The following is an 18,678-nucleotide window of genomic DNA, read 5'->3' as shown; positions in this document are numbered from 1 at the left end:
GGGCGACATGACTCAATGAAGTTCTTGATTTTAAGTTTTTAACCACGATGAAACCACAATGCGAGCACCGTCTTGGCTGCACAAACGCCACACACAGTTTTACCAGTTGTCAGGTCCCATGTCATGTGAAACTGCCTTGTTTAGTTTCTGTTACATTGGATACATACCCGTCTTTATGTTTTTGTTGTGCCAACAACCTCGGTAGTCGATGTTATACAGTAGTCTCTGTAGTAACATTCAAGCGTATTGCTTGTCTGATGAGTGTGCCTGTGCAAGTGCGTATGTGTGTGTGCGTGTGTTTGTTTAAACAGTGAAACAACTCTGGCTATGTCTACGAATTCAGAGATGTGTTCATTAATTTCTGTTTTTTATTTTTTACATTAGAACATTATAGTTTAAAATAGTATTGCATAGTATAGCAGAGTATAGTATAGTAAAGCACAGTATAGTACAGCAAAATATAGTATAGTATAGCATAATATAGTATGGTATAGTATATTAATGAATAGCATAGCATAGTAAAGTATAGTACAGTATAGTCTAGCTTAGTAGAATATAGTACAATATAATATAGTATAGTATTGCATAGTGAAGTATAGTACAGTATGAAAATGAAAATTCTCTCATCATTTACTTACTCTCATGCCATCCCAGATGTGAATGACTTTCTTTCTTCACCAGAACACATTTGAGGAAAAATAGAAACATATTTTAGCTCAGTAGGTCTTTAAAATGCAAGTGAACGGTGATCAGACCTTTGAAACTCCAAAAATCACAGACAATCATCATAAACGTCATCCATACGACACCAGCTGTTAAATTAATGTCTTCTAAAGCGATATGATTACTTTTGGTGTGAAAAAGATCAATATTAAAGTACTTTTTTTTAAACTATTAACCATCGCTTCCGGTCAGCAGCAGTATGCGTGTGTGGCGTAATTATGTTGGCATGTTCACGTGAGAATTGACGCACATGTGACACACCCGGAACAGCAGCACTGATTACAATTGAGTAGGAAGAATGCTGTACAGAAGCTTTGTTGGTTTTTGTTTAGATCTGTATTTGTATCTGTATGTTTTTCACAATGGTACGTTTGTGTGCTTATCCCGGATGTCTCAACCAAGAGAAAAACGTGAGATTACTTCAGTAACATGCCAAAGCAAATTCGTCACACAAGAGACCACGTGAACTCCGCCCTGTTGTGAATGCGCATACTGCTGCTGACTGGAAGCGATGATTTATAATTAAAAGTACTTAAATATCTATCTTTTTCTGTTTCACTTTAGAATACATTAATTTAACTACTGGAGTTGTATGGATGATGTTTATGCTGACTGTCTGTGATTTTTGGAGCTTCAAAAATCTGATCAACATCCACTTGCATTTTGAGGACCTACTGAGCTGAGATATTTTTCTATTTTTCTTCAAATGTGTTCTGCTGAAGAAAGTCATACACACCTGGGATGGTATAAGGGTGAGTAAATGATGAATGAATTTTCATTTTTGGGAGAACTATCACTTTAACTACAATCTGTTGTTTTGCATTTTCGTAAATAACATACACACAAACCCACACATACTCTTACCTGTAGTATAGTGAAGTTCTCCAGGACACTGTTCATCATATATTTCTCTGGAAGGTGCTTGAGTTTGTGGATGAAGTTGATCATGTATTCGCACATGGGGGAGCGATGGATCCGGTACACGTACCTCCCACCCTCCAAGCGGGCATACTCTGTCTAATCGTTAAAATATCAAACTTTCAGTTATACAGAGCCAGATTGCTTCCATGACAAAAGCAAAGTTGTCTAGTTATGAATGTGACATTCCTAATGAATAAAAGGTTAACTCACTTCAACTTTCTCTACCACCTGCTTCCCGAAAGAGCAGACTTTAGTGGACACAGTGATCGTCACGTTTTCAGAACTGCTATACTGACTGCTGACCCCATAGAACGAGCCTGCACCATCCTGAACATTGCTACTGTTCAGATCTGCCTGAAAGGTTCAACAATTAAAGAATAAAATCAATCTCCCAAACAAAGGTGTATCTAATTGACGAGAGGCTCAGTCTTGCTCCTGGAGACCCAACTTCCTGCCACATTGGATTTGGACTCTGTTTGCAAGAGTTATTCAACAATTTGATTTTATATGAGTGACTAATGACTTAAATTCCAGTCTGTTCATTAATAAAGTGATTCTATGCATTCAGAAGACTTGGAATGTGACTCACGAGTCACAATAATGTCAATACTACAGTAAAAGTGGACTTTATTTTAAAGGACTGACCCAGAACTTGACCAGGAAGAAGGTGTTCTGAGGGCCTTTCTCATAAAGCTCCTTTAGTCCACCCTTCTTCTCCGGAAACTTGTCGTAGATCTGACGAATATCTACTGCCTCCAGGGGAGGGTCCGTGTATGAGGGGTTTGTCTGGCCAATGTGGACAAACAGGTGCTTGCTGTACTGTGGAAATAGGTGAAGAAGTAGAGTTTATTTCACCTTCAAACGAACACACTGCACATAGTTATTACGTAATCTTAATCTTAGAAGCTCCGCCCACAGACCTCCCATCTGAACCATACTGCACACAGTAACATCAAGAGCTTTCTCAAAACGGCAAGGTCTAATCTGATTGGCGACCTGCTTTACAATTTCCAGAGGTCGAGATGCACAGGATTTTATCTGGCTTTTTAAATGAAGGGTTTATGTATCTACTGTAAAAGAATCACCACTGAGATATAGGTGCCGCTCTTTCTAAATGAAATGCTACTCTAAAAGCTTGTGTTCAGGGTGAAAAACATTCATTTAATGTGTGTGTATATATATATAATATTCTCTGCAAAACAAATGACACTCACAGTATCAGGGTCCCTCTGGACCTCCATGAAGGCAGAGTACTCCAGCATGCGGAGTTTAGCAGAGGCAATGGTCCGATCCTGCCAAACAGGCACTGTAGTGGCGGTGGGGGGGAGTGGGTTGGGTAAGGGCTCGTAACCTGTTGAGGAAACATCCTAATTTAGTCTGGGGGTGGGGGGTTAGACTATTGATTTATACTAACGGCTTTACTTATACAGTACACAAAAATGAAGTATTTTGTTAGAATACTTTTAGAACACATCTCTCATAATGACCAAAAATAAAAAGACAGATGTGAAAGAAAAAAGTTTCGTCAATTAATTGAGAAACAAGGTTTTTCTAAACACCGCACAAGCGCATGCGGCACACTTGTTCTCACGCTAGGGTCGTGCTATTTACAACAAATCTGGCTAATTTGAAAACTAATTGTGGGTCAAAATGATAAAATCGCCGGTTGCAGTTTTTGGGATACTTAAATGGACAGTATACACTAGGTAATGAAAACACGACGTCTTATTCATGTATAACAATTCTAGTATTGAATGTCTGGCAACTGCACTGGCATAACCATTGTCTTAACAATCAGCGTGCTGTCAGCTGTGCACCAGTATCAATACAGCCAGCAAAGATTATATAACATTTGAGCACATGATACATTGTTTGCCGTGATTGTAATTTCTGTGTAAATACATTTATGCAGCTGCAGATGCGGCTTCTGTGCTGAGCTTTGCAGTGTAAAGACTGACGGCTCTCGATAAGCATTTGGTGAGTCACGTCCACATCGGAAACTTGCAGAATGAAGATCTGTTGAAAAATAGCAGTTGTAAATAACAATAATATCAAAAGGTAAAATATGGGGGAATACTGCAAAGACTAGAAGAGGGAAAAGGACTTGAAGTAGATCAGAGGGGGTTTTTTTGCGCTAAATCGCAAAACAAAACAAAAAATTCACTTAAAATGTTCAAGTCCCTACATACATAAGTCAGGCATATGAGGTATCGTTTGAAAGCTTAGAATCGGAACTTTTAAGAGAATACCATTCACCTTTGCATTTATGTTACACAAAATAACAAAATAAGGCCTGAAAACATTTGCGTCGCCAATTAGCGCCCCTATAGGTAATATTAATTTGGTTAATATGGAAATATTAATTTGAAAATAAAAGTCTTTCACATGGCACTTAAATGGACAAGTCTATATATATACAAACCAAAGCTCTCATTCTCAGGAATGTGACTGTTTTGAATGTTTATTTTGTTGCCCTAATACCACAGTTTGAAAGATTTTCAAAAGAATCACAAATTGAAATATGATTTCTGTAAGCCCCATACAGCTAAAAACTTATTATCTCCTGAATAATCAAATGTTCTATCTTAGATGTCCAGAACAAAATATGCCATTCAGCAGAAAAAGCATGCTAAACAAATCATCACAAAAATATGTTTTCGACTATTGATGATAAAATGTTATATACCATCACAAAGACGATGATCTTTCTAATGACACCTCGATTGAGCTTCTAGTCCACTCAGAAGCCAAGATATACAATGAAACGATGAGGGTGGTGCATAAACTGAAAATTAGACTGAATGTCTATGGACAAGCAAATCTTTTTAAGTCTAAAATCTGTGAGGGCTAACATTTCAGATCTGTATATTGTGATGGAATGTGATAGAGAAAAAAAAACATTTTGTAGTGCTTGCTGCCATCTTGTGGAACAAAATAAGCCTTCAAAGTGAGATGAACAGAACAATAATTACATGCATACAAAGTTGGCACAACAGAAAAGCTAAAAAAAGCTATATATATATCCAAAGGATGTGACATTTATGCACGCTCCCAAAAGCCTTGCCTCAGTGATTCTCTTCCGCTATTCAACAGTGTCAACAGACAGTCTGCAACACTAGGTAACGTTATCTTAGAGAAGGAATCCAGCAAACAGCCGGTTCCCAGCACAACACCGACTCCTACTCACACACAAAAAAAATTATCTACTGAATCCCATCTGGCTTAACTGGAACGTGACCGTGGTCGAGCGAAAACTAGAGTGAACATCGGCAGGGCATTTGATTCCTGGAGGGACCTTCGTTTGGTTTTGGGGATCAAAACCGACCCTGAATTGGTGTTCTTCTTATTGGACAGGTAAGCTTACATAACTGAGAAGCATGTGAAATATAGTGCCATAAGGATTGATCTGTGTAGAGATCTACTAACTTGATCTTGCCTGCACAGTAACTGTCATAAACAATGTTAATCTGTAATTATTCAGCAAGGTAAACTACAATAACACATTAAATGAATGCTAGACAATGTTCAAGATAATGCAAAAAGCTCCATTCATTAGTGTAACGTAACTTGGTTATACAGAAAATATATACAATCTATAATTATAAAACAATAGCGCATCGATATATCAAAATGATAGTTGTGATGGAGTCACATCAATACTGAATTGTGTCAACATATATTATAATGTACATTCTATTTTATAAACAGCTACTGTCATCATCCATCAAATTTAGCTAACAGCTATTGATAAAGCTGGCTAGCTAGCTAACACTGACATAGGCTATCTTATAAATGCAGTCAATGTATCATGCAAAGAAAAGTGATTACTTCAATCTACAGTCTCCCATAGTCAGACCTATATCCACACTTTGTTTTAGCCCTGTTCCAGCACTGGAGAGTCAAATATAATATACAGTCTCAAAGTTTGTAGTAAAACAATCATAACTGTGTAGTTTTAATTATGCTACCTCATCTGTCAGCATGATGCCACTGAATCACGTTCAGTCTCTTTGTACGTTACGTCATTGTTTTGGATGCTCGCTCACTTGCATCCCTATGGAGTGTGTGCGCAAGCACGAGCTACAGGTAGCTGGCTGCAGTTCACTTAACGGCCACAGATGTCATTAATAACAAGGGTTTCTGAATCTTACATACTGCACCTTTAAGATGGTTATTTATATCTTCAGCTTTAGTGTGTCAATAGAAAATATAAATGTTAGACTCCCAAATTACTTTTGCAAATAGAAAAGATTAGAATAGAAGAACAGAGAGCCCTGCAACAAATGTCATGGCCCCCACAAAGCCCCACACTGAACATCGAGTCAGTTTGAGATTACATATAGATAATATGTAGCAACTGAGACAGCCTAAATAAATAGAAGAACTGTGGCGAATTCTCCAAGAAGCTTGGAACATCCTATCTGCCAACAACCAAGAAAAACTGTGTCCAGGTGTACCTAGGAGAATTGGTGCTGTTTGCAAAGGTGGTCACACCGAATATTGATTTAGCTTTTTATATTTTTACTGGACTTTGTATGACATTAAGTGATAAATGAAAACTATTTATGTCATTATTTTTTATTTTTTTTTAAATAAAAAAAAAAAACATTTCACCCAATTTGGAATGCCCAATTCCCAGTGTGCTTTTTTTAAGTCCTCGTGGTGGCGTAGTGATTCGCCTCAATCCGGGTGGCGGAGGACGAATTCCAGTTGCCTCCGCGTCTGAGACCATCAACCCACGCATCTTATCACGTGGCTTGTTGAGTGCGTTGCCATGGAGACATAGCGCGTGTGGAGGCTTCACGCCATCCACCGTGACATCTGCGCTCAACAAGCCACGCGCCCCACCGAGAACGAACCACATTATAGCAACCACAAGGAGGTTACCCCATGTGACTCTACCCACCCTAGCAACTGGGCCAATTTGGTTGCTTAGGAGACCTAGCTGGAGTCACTCAGCACACCCTGGGATTCGAACTAGCGAACTAGCGAACTTCAGGGGTGGTAGCCAGCGTCTTTTACCACTGAGCTACCCAGGCTCCCTTATGTCATTATTTTTGAATAATATATATATATATAATTATTATTATTTATTATTTTTAATTTTATAATTATTTATTTATTTTTTTTGCTTATCTTAAGATTATAAACAAACACATACAATATTATTTATGAATAACTGAAGTCTTTTTTAATTTGGGGGGTTTTCTGAAAAAAAAAAAAAAAAAGATAATTGTTTTGCATTTAGTCCACTGTGTGTTTGAATGGTGAGCTTTAAAATTTGAGTGTGAACAATTGCAGGTGGCAGCCCAAAAATGCACCAGAGTTTAACAAGTTAAAATGTTGTTAATATATTAAAATATTGTAGTTGACCACAAATTGCCTTGAACTGTATTTGTCTTCCTTCTGTCTTCCAATAAGAGAAACATAAGTGCCCAATTCCACATCTAATTTAAAGAAACTAGCTATTCAGATTCACTTAGATGTTAATAGTGGAGATGTAGCGGTTCAGATAGATGATAATGACTTATCACATGTAAATCTTCCAATTGTGCCTTGCCTTTATACTGTAAATATGTATTCTAAAAGTATTCTGAATAAGAGAGAGTATTTATTATTCAACCAATTATACTAAGTTGAAATATTCTGCCCAACCTTGTATACATATATAAATATACAAGATATATAACATATAGCACAAGCACATTTTTTAAGCAAAACAAAACAATACTGTTCAAAACGAAGACACAAAGTATTTGGACACTTTCTGGTTGTCTGATTTTAGTGGATCATGTCCATTGTTAATTTGCTGAATACATCTGTGGTTATTCTGCTAGGACACGTGTGAACTTGAGGGGAACTGACTTCATGCATCTACTAAACTCACTGTAGAACCATTTGAAGTAGAAGAAAAGGTATTTCTGAGAAAAGCTCTGGCATAATTTGTTTGCAAATAATGTGGTATTTTTCATCTAATGAAATTCATACATTTCTGAGTGTGGCTTCAGTGTCCAAATCCTTTTTGGGACTGGTGTATGTAAAAAACACATCCTTGTTCTTACTTGATAAAGGCGTAGGCAGTGGGGGTTGTAGACTGGAGTATGGACTCTGTGCAAAGGGTTTAATGCTATAAAAACACAAAAATGGTCAGCAGGCTTTCAAAAGGACATTGTGCTCAGATCAGATATTTTTCATATAGAAAGACTTACTCCTGAGAAGGTCCAGGCTGTCCTGGGATGGAGCCAGGCCAAAACTACCAAACAAAACAGAGCACGAAACAACATTAGGATGAAGTTTACCTTACATAATTATTCATAAAAGGGTGACTAGTTTATGAGCTTGTAACTAACCCTGGCTGGAGGAGGGTACGGGTGCTGAGGAAGAGGAGGCAACTGACTCTTCATCAAATGAGGGGAAACGATCTGAGCGGAGGACAGAGCAGCGATATTTTGCAGGGCTTTGTCTCTGGAGGCCTGATCCTGAGAGAGAGACAACAAGGGGTCATTAGGGGCACAGTTTGATGGGAAAAATGATACAGTAAAAAGAACAGCAATAAATTGGATAATAACCTGAAGGCAATGAGACTTCTGAACTTTCATAATACCAGTTCTAAAATTCAATGCCATGATCATTTCTAAATTCAATATATACTGTATAGTGTTAAATCATTACAAACAAGCTTTGAATTTTTATCTAAATATTAAAAATGTATTATATTTTTAGAATATGGTATAATAATTAATAATAAAATATACTATTAATATTAATTACAATAATATTTCTTATTATAAGCAGGACTTTCAAACAGGGATCCATGGAGAAGATACATACTGTATATACATATATATATATATATATATATATATATATATATATATATATATATATATACACACACACTACTGTTCAAAAGTTTGGGGTCACTTGCCTGAAATGTTTCTCATGATTTTAAAAACCTTTTGATCTGAAGGCGTATGCTTAAATGTCTGAAATTAGTTTTGTAGACAAAAATATAATTGTGCCACTATATTAATTTATTTAATTACAAAAATAAAATTTTATTTTACAGTTTTTGAAATTGATGACTTGGACCGAATAGTCCAATAAGTGCCCAACATAGATGGGAACTCCTTCAATACTGTTTAAAAAGCATCCCAGGGTGATACCTCAAGAAGTTGGTTGAGAAAATGTCAAGAGTACATGTCTGCAAATTCTAGACAAAGGGTGACTACTTTGAAGATGCTAAAATATAACATAGTTTTGATTTATTTTGGATTTTGTTTAGTCACAACATAATTCCCATAGTTCCATTTATGTTATTCCATAGTTTTGATGACTTTACTATTATTCTAAATGTGAAAAAAAATTATAATAAAACAAAATAAAGAATGAGTAAGTGACCCTAAACTTTTGAACGGTAGTGTATATATATATATATATATATATATATATATATATATATATATATATATATATATATATATAAAGGTATGTGTTTGAGTAAAATGAACATTATTTTTGTTTTATTCTATAAACTACTGACAATATTTCTTCCAAATTCAAAATAAAAAAATATTGTTTTCTTTGCATTATTCGAGGTCTGAAAACACTGCATCATTTTTGTTATTTTGACCAGTTGTCATTTTCTGCAAATAAATGCTCTCTCTCACTCTCTCTCTCTCTCTCATATATATATATATATATATATATATATATATATATATATATATATATATATATATATATATATATAGAAAGAGAGAGAGAGAGAGAGAGAGAGAGAGATGAAGCGTGTGCGATCACCTGTTGATGATGCTGTAGTCTGTTAGTCAGCTTTCTGAAGATAATGTCATTTTTGTCAAATGCATACTATTTTCTCAATAGAAAAACAGCTGGTGGTATTCCTCCTATTTTACGGTAGCCAGTGCGCAAGAGTCTTTCACTATAGAAACCGCAATGTCCTCTGCCATTTTGTCCTCTCCAATGTGGAAACTCTGGTAAGAGGTAAGCGCCTTGAGCTTCTGTAATTAATCAGTCTGTTGTGTCTCTCAACTGTGATGAGCCTTAACGCTGAAGTTGTCCGTTTAAAGCTATTTCCTAGCTTTAGTAGTGTAGTAGTAATGCGAGCGATCATAGAATGCTGTTGAATATAAACACTGAGTGATGCTGACTCACTTCACGTCACCAACTGGCTCATATTACACACAAAAGTGGTCTTTTGCCACCACCTGCTGGCTAAAATATGTATTGTCACAATATTAAATGTAAAGAGACAGATAGTTCTTAACACATCTGCACTGCTCTTACACTTTAGTTTATGACAGCACGAATATAAGCGGAGTGATACACACAGTGAAGAGTCCGAGTGCTGATGGTGTGAGACCATCAGTACTCATGGAACGTTTCTCGTCCAATATTCAGTTCTTACTGAATATTATAAAGTCTGCCCATGAAAATCTAGATTTTTTTTTCTATTTTATAAAAGGCTGAAAAACCCTGTATTAAGATTTACTATATAATAATAATAATCAAATAATAAGAATAAGAATAGAAGTAATAATAACCAATAAATATTAATAATGTAAAAACTTTGTCTATGACAATATGCAATCTTTATAAAAAGCAGACATCAAGAATGTACCATATTTGTTGAATAATCTTTAAAACATGCAATACATGCAAACTTCATGCAACATATGATATTGAGCTTGAATTGCAATGCAGCAACCCACACAAATCCACAACAGATGTGAAATATTAATGCATAATGATACCTGGACATTTGAAAAAAAACATTCACTGCATGTAAAGGCATTGCCATTCATTTCAGAGAAAGAACAAGAAGAATTAGAAAAAAAGCAAAAGGCATAGGTAGGAATCCCAAGCAAGACATTTTTGCTGATGAAGCATTGTTTAAACAATACCTAAGCACAAAACAACATTTTGCTTTCCTTATAATTGTCTTTTAAAATCTATATTCAACTTATATTCATCTATATTTTCCATACAAATGTATTATCAGTTTTCACATATGTGTTGAAGTGCAACAATAGATAATAGTAGCAGTTGTAATAGTAATAATAAATCTTGTCATATAACAGAAAAACATATTCAAAATACTTTGCTCTGAGCTAACAGTGGCTTTATCAAACAAATGTTCAAGCTAAAAATGCAATGGGGATCAGCAATGGTGGTGCTTAATTCATCCAAACTGTGAGACATTGGCAGCCAAAGCACTGAACTGTGCAAACCGAAGCACAAAATCAGCGAAAGCTGAGCATCTGCAGTGAAAATTAAGCTCTGCAAGAAAAGCGGGCTACATAAAATTTTTCACTTACCAAGTTCATGGCCTAAAATTGAAGGGAAGAAAAACTGTTAAAAAGCCGATAAAGACCAACAGATCAGATGGTAAACTAAGAGACTGTGTAATCTATTCTCATAGTTTTAAGATATTACAGACTGTAGTGTTTCACTGAAGGAAAAAAAAAGAATTTCTAAAAAATAACTTCTATCTGCTCAGTGGACAATCCATTGTGTTTTGCACAATTGGATTGTGGGAAAAAGGTGACCTATAAACTCACAGTTCTCCATGTAACACTTTGACCCAGTGACTTCACTTCCACAAGCAGTTTTCTTTTCCTATCTGGGTGGAACATATCGAATGGCTTGTCTTTTCTCTTTTATAGCCAATAGGCTTTAGTTACATTATAGCCATGAATCACGATTTGTTACTTGCTAATCAGTTGCAGGAGGTATAAGGAGGAGGGACATTCGCAAGAGAGCATTTGATTGGACAAAAATCTGTTTAGTGCAAGATGAGTCATCAATATTTTTGGTCTGTTTTCCCGGCAAAGAAAGACTGTCGCTTTTAAAAGCATATTTCTGCTAAAAGTGAATTTTGTCAACATTTCGGAGAACTCTAGCATTTAAATGGCCTCAAAGCTAACACACATGAACTAAAAGCAGCAAAGCTGTAATATTGATTTCAGGTCTTTAAATAGTTCATAAGCTCACTTCCACCAGATTTGACCCAAAAAGCCCAAATATTAACCATGCAAAGACATGTTGAATGTTGATAAAAATCAGATGCAAATCAACATTCAACAGATCGCTCATCGCTGTATATTCAGTATCGTTAAAAATAAAACAAAGGTATCTATATGATTAAATTAGGCAGATAACCACTTTTAGAAATAACTTAATTCATCCCAACCATTTTTCATAAAAATTACATTTTAATACATTTATTTTGCTTAAATGTAGTGCAAGGGAAAAATGTGCAGCCGTTTGCCTAAAACGAAACCTTTAAGACCCAGCAGAAGCCTCTGCCAGCTGGTTGCTTCGACAGTGGGCAGAATGAAAATGGTAATCCCATTGGCTAGCACTCACTAGTTTTGATTTAGCAAATAAGTTCGGGTGAACATAGACAATGTGATTAATATTAATGAGCCCAACGGCCTGCCAGGCATTAGCACGACAGACACTGAGCTCACTGAACTTCAATTTTAGATTGTCAGATAAGCTCAATTTCAAAAGCTGATAGAACTATATGTCGAGAAAAGTGAGTTTACTCAAAACAATCAATTAAGTCAAGTTTTATGCCATTAAAGTCAGAGCAACATTTTTAAACAGTGATGAGCACATACAATATCAAGTTTGGTGGTGAAGGTAGGACATTCAGCCCCCCGATCCCCCCAATTGTTTGAAATGGAATATTTTCTAATTAAATATCAATATCTACATATCATAAATACATTATATAAGTAATATTTTCATCAGATGTTGAATTTTATATTATTTTATATTGCCTAATCAAAATGTTTTTTGCAAAATAACTGCATATGATGGTCCATTTAGTGCACCTCTGTGAAATGGAAGTTTACATTTGACTGTTGTAAGTCTATAAAGACAGGCTCTACCACGGAAAATCAGGAAATATGTGGGAATTTAAATAATATCTTTAAGGATGTTATCCATTTGTTAAAGTCATGGAAAGGTCTTGAAAATTCATGGGTCAGAATCTGTGGGAACCTTGAACGACTCAACATCTAAAAGTTTGAAGTACTTGTAATCTACACCACCTTTTAAGTTAGACCAACTATTTGATCTCTTGGTGGGGCTGATACATGATCTTATGTTAAAATATAATTTCTGTTTAAAACTAATATATTGTACATTATTTTCAAGAATATAGAAAATTATGGTTAGCTTTACTTAAAAATGCAAGTTTATTAAACTTAATAATCATTTATATTTTTGAGTTCACTGAACTTATTATATTAAGTTCATGGAATTTACAATCCAACTTGAATTGTTAAGTTAGTAAACCTAATTTGCCTAAAGTTGAGTAAACTTGAAAATGTTTTGCAGCTGGTTGCCTTACTTTTTAAGGTTACTCAACTTTTTAATTTTTTTCCATGTTGACAATATGCAATCTATATTTGACAAGATGTGAGCATAAAGAGAAGTCATCTTTGACTACTGTATGTTATTGCTGTTAAACAGAGGAATGTTTTTATTTTTTTATTTTTTTTTTTACATACAGTTTTTGAACTCGGACGTCTTTATTGTTAGGCTTTTTTCACTGAAACACTGAACGATCTCTCAGTATACAGTACATCTAAACAATGAAAATGTTCTTTGACTTTTCCATGTTTTTTCTGTTTGGCCATTATATTGAATTTAGATTAATGGTAATGGTGATGTTTGTGGCATATCTTTTTTAGAAAAAAATAAAATAAAATAAAAAAATGCTCTGAAATTGTTCAAGTAAGATCAAATTTGACAATTACATTAAGGAATATTATTTTATGCTTTGATTCTTTGGTTCTGGCTGACTGGACCAATGTTTGAAATGTTTGACAGCAGTCATTAAATTATATGATAACTTGTTTGTTTAATATGACAGTTTTCATTCATACATGGTTGCTATATTTTAGTTCTAATTATTAAAGTTCTATCATAAAGAAATGCTGATATTTCTTAAAAGTTCAGTTGATCTGCTTTCTTTCAAATTATATCACATATTCTTGAAAACATAAAACATTTGATACATTTCCTTATCACATGTTCTCCAAAATTCTTTAAAACAGTCATAATGTGAAGAGAGGCTGATGAGATTTAGAATTTTAACCATCAGGAATTGATTGGATTGTTAAAAGTGGTCGTCACACACCAGAATGGATCAGACGGTTGGAGAGGAAGGAATTTGTTGTCACATAAAAAGGAAAGTCATATTCAGAGGCAGTTATTACAGCTGTTACACTCAGATTTCAAGATTACAGAGACTTTTTTTTTTTTTTTTTTAGAAAGTAAATACAATTAATTTTGGTTTCATGTTGACTTTAAGCCCTGAAATGGGTATACGTTAAAAATATGAGGGGGTAAGTAGAGAATTGGGTTATGGAAGTCTACAAAAAATAAATCCTTTAAACCATACACACAAACATTGGCCTGCATGTAGCAGCATAACTAACATGCACTACTACAATATGCAATCAACCACCAGAGAGCGCCATTAAATGGCAAGTGTGCTGCTCATTTCCAGTCCAGCTCTAAGCTGTAACCTCCACATTTTTTGAACGCTTGGAACAATCACTGAGTCTTATGTTTACAAGCAAACTTCACTTAAACTTCGCAATTGGCTTAACATTCTAATGTTTAAAGCACGTTTAACAATGTCAAAGTTTTTGTATCAAAAACTACATCATAAGGATGTTCTACAAATTTGCATAACCTTAACATAACATTGACCAAGTTGGTTCACAGCGTAAAATCTGCACAGTGTAGATTACACTACATTATGTGTAGGCTGGAAGTCACTATAACATTCAGAACTACTATGCAACAGATCACATTTTAAATTGAATGGGGAAAAAAAGAGCAATCAAGTTTTATGTTTTAAGCTTCAGCTCTTGCGGGAGGAAGGGTTTGGTGAGTCAGGGATAAGGCAAGTCATTTTAAACACAGTTTATAGGACAGATTTTAGCACAGGTAAGAGCAGAGCAGTCACAGTTTGCAGCGAAGCGCATACCTTCAGCTTAGTCTGAATCTCACGGGACTTTCTCCGCGCAAGAACCTGCAGATGGCTAGACACCTGCCGGAAGGAAGTCAGAAGAGGGGGAAAAGGAAGAAGGGGAAAAAAAGAAAAGAGAAGAGAGATAGTAAACAGAGAGCGAGCCCTACCTTTATGCCTGATTGGTATTCCCGCATTTTCTTCCTGGCTAACACCTGTATGTGACTAGACACCTGAGGCAAAACAGGGCCACATACATTTGGTATGATCCAACACATGTACATTATTAAAACATAACTGTAACAAAAAGAATGGCCAAGTGACTAATGAAACTAAGACTACTGACTTTTTTTTTCATATTATACTAATAATTATAACACCAATGTACAGTACAGTCAATACTTAGAGAAAATTAGTTTGTGAATCAATTAAATATTGTGATATTAAAAGTGCACTAAGTATTTTTCTCTACATAAAAATGTTTGGCAAATATGGTTAAAATGAAGCACACTAAATAAGCATTAAATAATTAATCCAGTTAAATTGGTGACCTAGAAAAAAAGTTGTTTTACTGTACATAAATCATGTGGTCGCCATGTTAAGATGACTAGCCGAATACTACTCGCATTATTTTGGTAACCCACCTATAACTACACACTTTCACTTGCGAAATAAATTAATCGAGGGGGACAAATACGCAGTGATGGGCAATACTAGCTTCAATACAAACAGCAAAGCTATTAGCTTAACTACAATTCTGAGTAGCAAGGTGGTAGCTTCGCTAGTTTTTAAATCAAGTAGCTTTTCAGTAGCGAAGCTATATTTTTGATTAGGTAGCGGCATTGCGTTGACAAAAGCTACAGCGCTACATCATGCTATGTAGACAGAGTTTACTGTCAGCAGTTTTGAAACAGAACTGAATATGTCCAGTTCACAAATGAATCACTAATTTGAGTCGGTTCTTACAATGAACTGGTCACACATGATAGCAAAGCGAATCAGTTTGCGATTCAATCTAAATGACTCCGAAAGCTCACACATACGCTGCTGAATCATTTGGAGCATTTTCACAATCTCCAACATGCTAACAGAATAATTTAAAACACGGAAAACAAAGATAACGCTGGTTGAATTGGACATTTATTCAGAACATGTGCAGCTTGTGAATGACTTCTGAAGTTACAAATATTTTCCGATCAAACACTTTGTAGCCTCCACGAAAACACATCAAAATGTACCATGACCTTACCATGTTTTTTTGGACATGTATCATTACCTGGGAGAATCATGTAAATACAATGGTATATGTATGAATATTTTAATCATATAGTGAAGTACAATGGTATTACCATTTTATTCTTTGAATTACCTAAGGGCACCAGGTAAATACAATAGTATATAAATATGGTAACCATAACTTTCTACTTTCTCTGAAGTGTAGCTTTTAGCTTAGCTTAGTTAATTTTTCTGTTGAGTAGTTGGTAGCTTAGCTAGCTCAAATTTTTTGAGTAGCTTGCCCAACACTGCAAATGCGCCTGCAAATTTCGACAATGGCATCGGTAATCAAAAACTGTGCGTAATGCTGCTTCCACACCAATAGGTGTCAGTATTCTAAGTCCAAAACCACTGTAGTATTACTGAAACAAACAAAAAAACAAACAAAAAACTACTTAGTGCACCTTTAATGCAGAAACTCTCACATTTAAGTTTTATATTTTGCTGAAAGTTGAAAACAGGACATGTTAAAAGCTAATGAAATACACAAATGCGAAAAAAAAAAAAAAAAAAAAAACAGAATTAACGAATCAGTTAGAAATATCATAATGTAATCTTCACTGTTTGACTTTTGATCTCTTTTGTAATCTTTCAAGCAACTTGTCAAGTCAGTTGGCCCTTAAAATAACAGAGACATACTGATATATTACCTGTTTCCGTGAGCGAGTTTTCCCTGTTCGCAGTTTTATGTATCTTGCTATCAACTCATTGCGACCTGGAAAGGCATCAGAGAGGAACACAGTCAATTCAATTCAATTCAATTTTATTAATATATCACATAATTTAAAAACAACAACAGTTGACCAATGTGCTGTACAATGTGTTTGCAAGAACTTTTTAAATACAATAAAACCCACAATAAAACATAATAATATATACCCAAAAGACATAAAATAACAAACAACAGAGAACATCACAAGTTGTAGGCTAGAGAGAGCCAAACACAATGATCTCTGTTTTACTTTCATTTAAATTTAAGAAACTTAAAGACATCCAGGCCTTAAAATCAGACAGACAGACAATGAGAGAGTCTAAGCCATTTTTATGCTTTAGGTGCAGATACATTTGCATATCATCCGCATAGCAGTGATAATTCAAGCCATGTTTTTAAAAAATTTAGCCTAAGGGAAATATATAAAGAGAAAACAGCATGGGGGCCAAAATAGAGCCTTGGGGGACCCCACAAGTCAGGGGAGCTACACTCGAGTGGAATTTTCCTATGTTTACAGTAAAACTTTTATTTTTAAGATATGATTGGAACCAACTAAGGGCAGTTCCTCTAATGCCCACAACATTCTCTAACCGAGAAAGAGGATATCATGGTCAACTGTAACGAATGCAGCACTTAAATCTAAAAGAACCAGGACAACCGAGTCACCAGAATCAGTGGCTATTAAGACATCATTTAAAACATTTACAAGTGCCGTCTCAGTCAAATGAAGTTTTCTAAAACCTGACTGAAATATAACAAAGACCTTGTTATCAACTAAAATCTCTGCAATTGGTGAAGAACCACTTTCTCCAAAATTTTGGATAAAAATTAAATATTAGAGATGGTCCTAAAATTGGATAATATTGTAAAATCCAGATTCAGATTTTTAAAAAGGGGTTTAACAGGAGCATGTTTCAAACAGTCAGGTACAATTCCTGATTCCAGGCACCTATTGATTAAAATTAGAAGAATGGGCCCAACCACATCAAAAACTTAAGAAAACGTGGGGGGATGACATTGCATGGAGACCCCGAAGTTGTTTAACAATCTCCTGTAAAAACGGAAAGGAAACCGATTTGAAATGGCTAAAAATACCAATACATTTTGAACACACAGCAGGATCATAGGATGTTGGACTAATATTTTGTCTAATTTTTCTTATCTTATCAACAAAGAATTGACAGAAGCTTTCACACGTATCTGTTGACTCAGAAGGATAATTACAAATAGGCAGATTCACAGCAGCATTTATAGTATTGAAAAGAGTTCTAGGTCTGTGACAATTTTTATCAATAAGATCAGATAAGTACATAGACTTAGTACATCAGACACCGATCTGACTGCTTTCTGATACTGAGATAGGGAGTCCTTTAACATTTCATACGAGATCTGGAGCTTGTCTTTCTTCCATCTTCTTTCAGCCCTTCTGCAAGCCTGTCTAAGAGCACGAGTGGTATCATTTAACCAAGGCACAGACTTAGGTTTATGGAGTTTAGGCCTTAGAGGAGCTACTGAGTCCAAGATGTTAGTGCAGACATCATTAATACAACCCAGGAGCTCTTCTGCACTTTGATCAGCTGGGGAGGAGAGCAAGGATTGAGAAGACTCCTTGAACATTGAAGAGAAAGTATAACTGGTGGAAGAGGACAGTCTCCGAGTCAAACAGGCGGGTTTGTAGGATTTGACAGCAGGAGATGACATAGGAACAGTAAATAATATAGGTTTATGATCTGAGAAGCTGTAATCACCCAACTCAATCTCCAGCACAGAAAAACCATGAGCCAACACGAGATCGAGTGTATGACCCTGTGTTTGAGTAGGGTCTTTCACCAGTTGGACTAAATCAAAAGAGTCAATAAGCCTAAAGAAATCTTTTGCCAGAGGGTTGGATGGGCAACACATGTGCACATTAAAATCCCCAAGAATTAAAAACCTATCAAACTTAGGCAAAATGCCACTTACAAAGTCAGAAAATTCAGTGAGGAAGTCTTTGAGAGGTTTCGGGGGTCGATATACCAGCGCAATCACCAAG

At 35.4% G+C, this 18,678-nt stretch overlaps 1 protein-coding gene across 2 annotated transcripts in view; it reads right to left on the bottom strand.

Moving 5' to 3' along the window:
* The window catches only part of LOC127419377 (transcriptional enhancer factor TEF-5-like), a 39,219-nt gene that overhangs the window by 3,518 nt on the left and 17,023 nt on the right, over nucleotides 1-18,678 (bottom strand). The window contains exons 3-13 of one of the 2 annotated variants that reach the window (XM_051660727.1): nucleotides 16,585-16,649; nucleotides 14,830-14,892; nucleotides 10,983-10,994; nucleotides 7,995-8,123; nucleotides 7,854-7,897; nucleotides 7,707-7,771; nucleotides 3,547-3,660; nucleotides 2,859-2,995; nucleotides 2,290-2,463; nucleotides 1,855-1,998; nucleotides 1,588-1,740 (exon numbers count right to left, since the gene is read on the bottom strand). In XM_051660727.1, the coding sequence (XP_051516687.1) occupies nucleotides 1,588-1,740; nucleotides 1,855-1,998; nucleotides 2,290-2,463; nucleotides 2,859-2,995; nucleotides 3,547-3,660; nucleotides 7,707-7,771; nucleotides 7,854-7,897; nucleotides 7,995-8,123; nucleotides 10,983-10,994; nucleotides 14,830-14,892; nucleotides 16,585-16,649 (1,100 nt within the window). Of the gene's footprint in view, nucleotides 1-1,587; nucleotides 1,741-1,854; nucleotides 1,999-2,289; nucleotides 2,464-2,858; nucleotides 2,996-3,546; nucleotides 3,661-7,706; nucleotides 7,772-7,853; nucleotides 7,898-7,994; nucleotides 8,456-10,982; nucleotides 10,995-14,829; nucleotides 14,893-16,584; nucleotides 16,650-18,678 lie in introns of those variants that run through there. The other variant, XM_051660728.1, reaches the window with a different exon arrangement.

Source organism: Myxocyprinus asiaticus, chromosome 28, assembly GCF_019703515.2.
Source record: "Myxocyprinus asiaticus isolate MX2 ecotype Aquarium Trade chromosome 28, UBuf_Myxa_2, whole genome shotgun sequence".
NCBI lineage: Eukaryota > Metazoa > Chordata > Actinopteri > Cypriniformes > Catostomidae > Myxocyprinus > Myxocyprinus asiaticus.
Note: the sequence above shows the minus strand (reverse complement) of the source record. Positions and strands in the feature narration are given on the sequence as shown.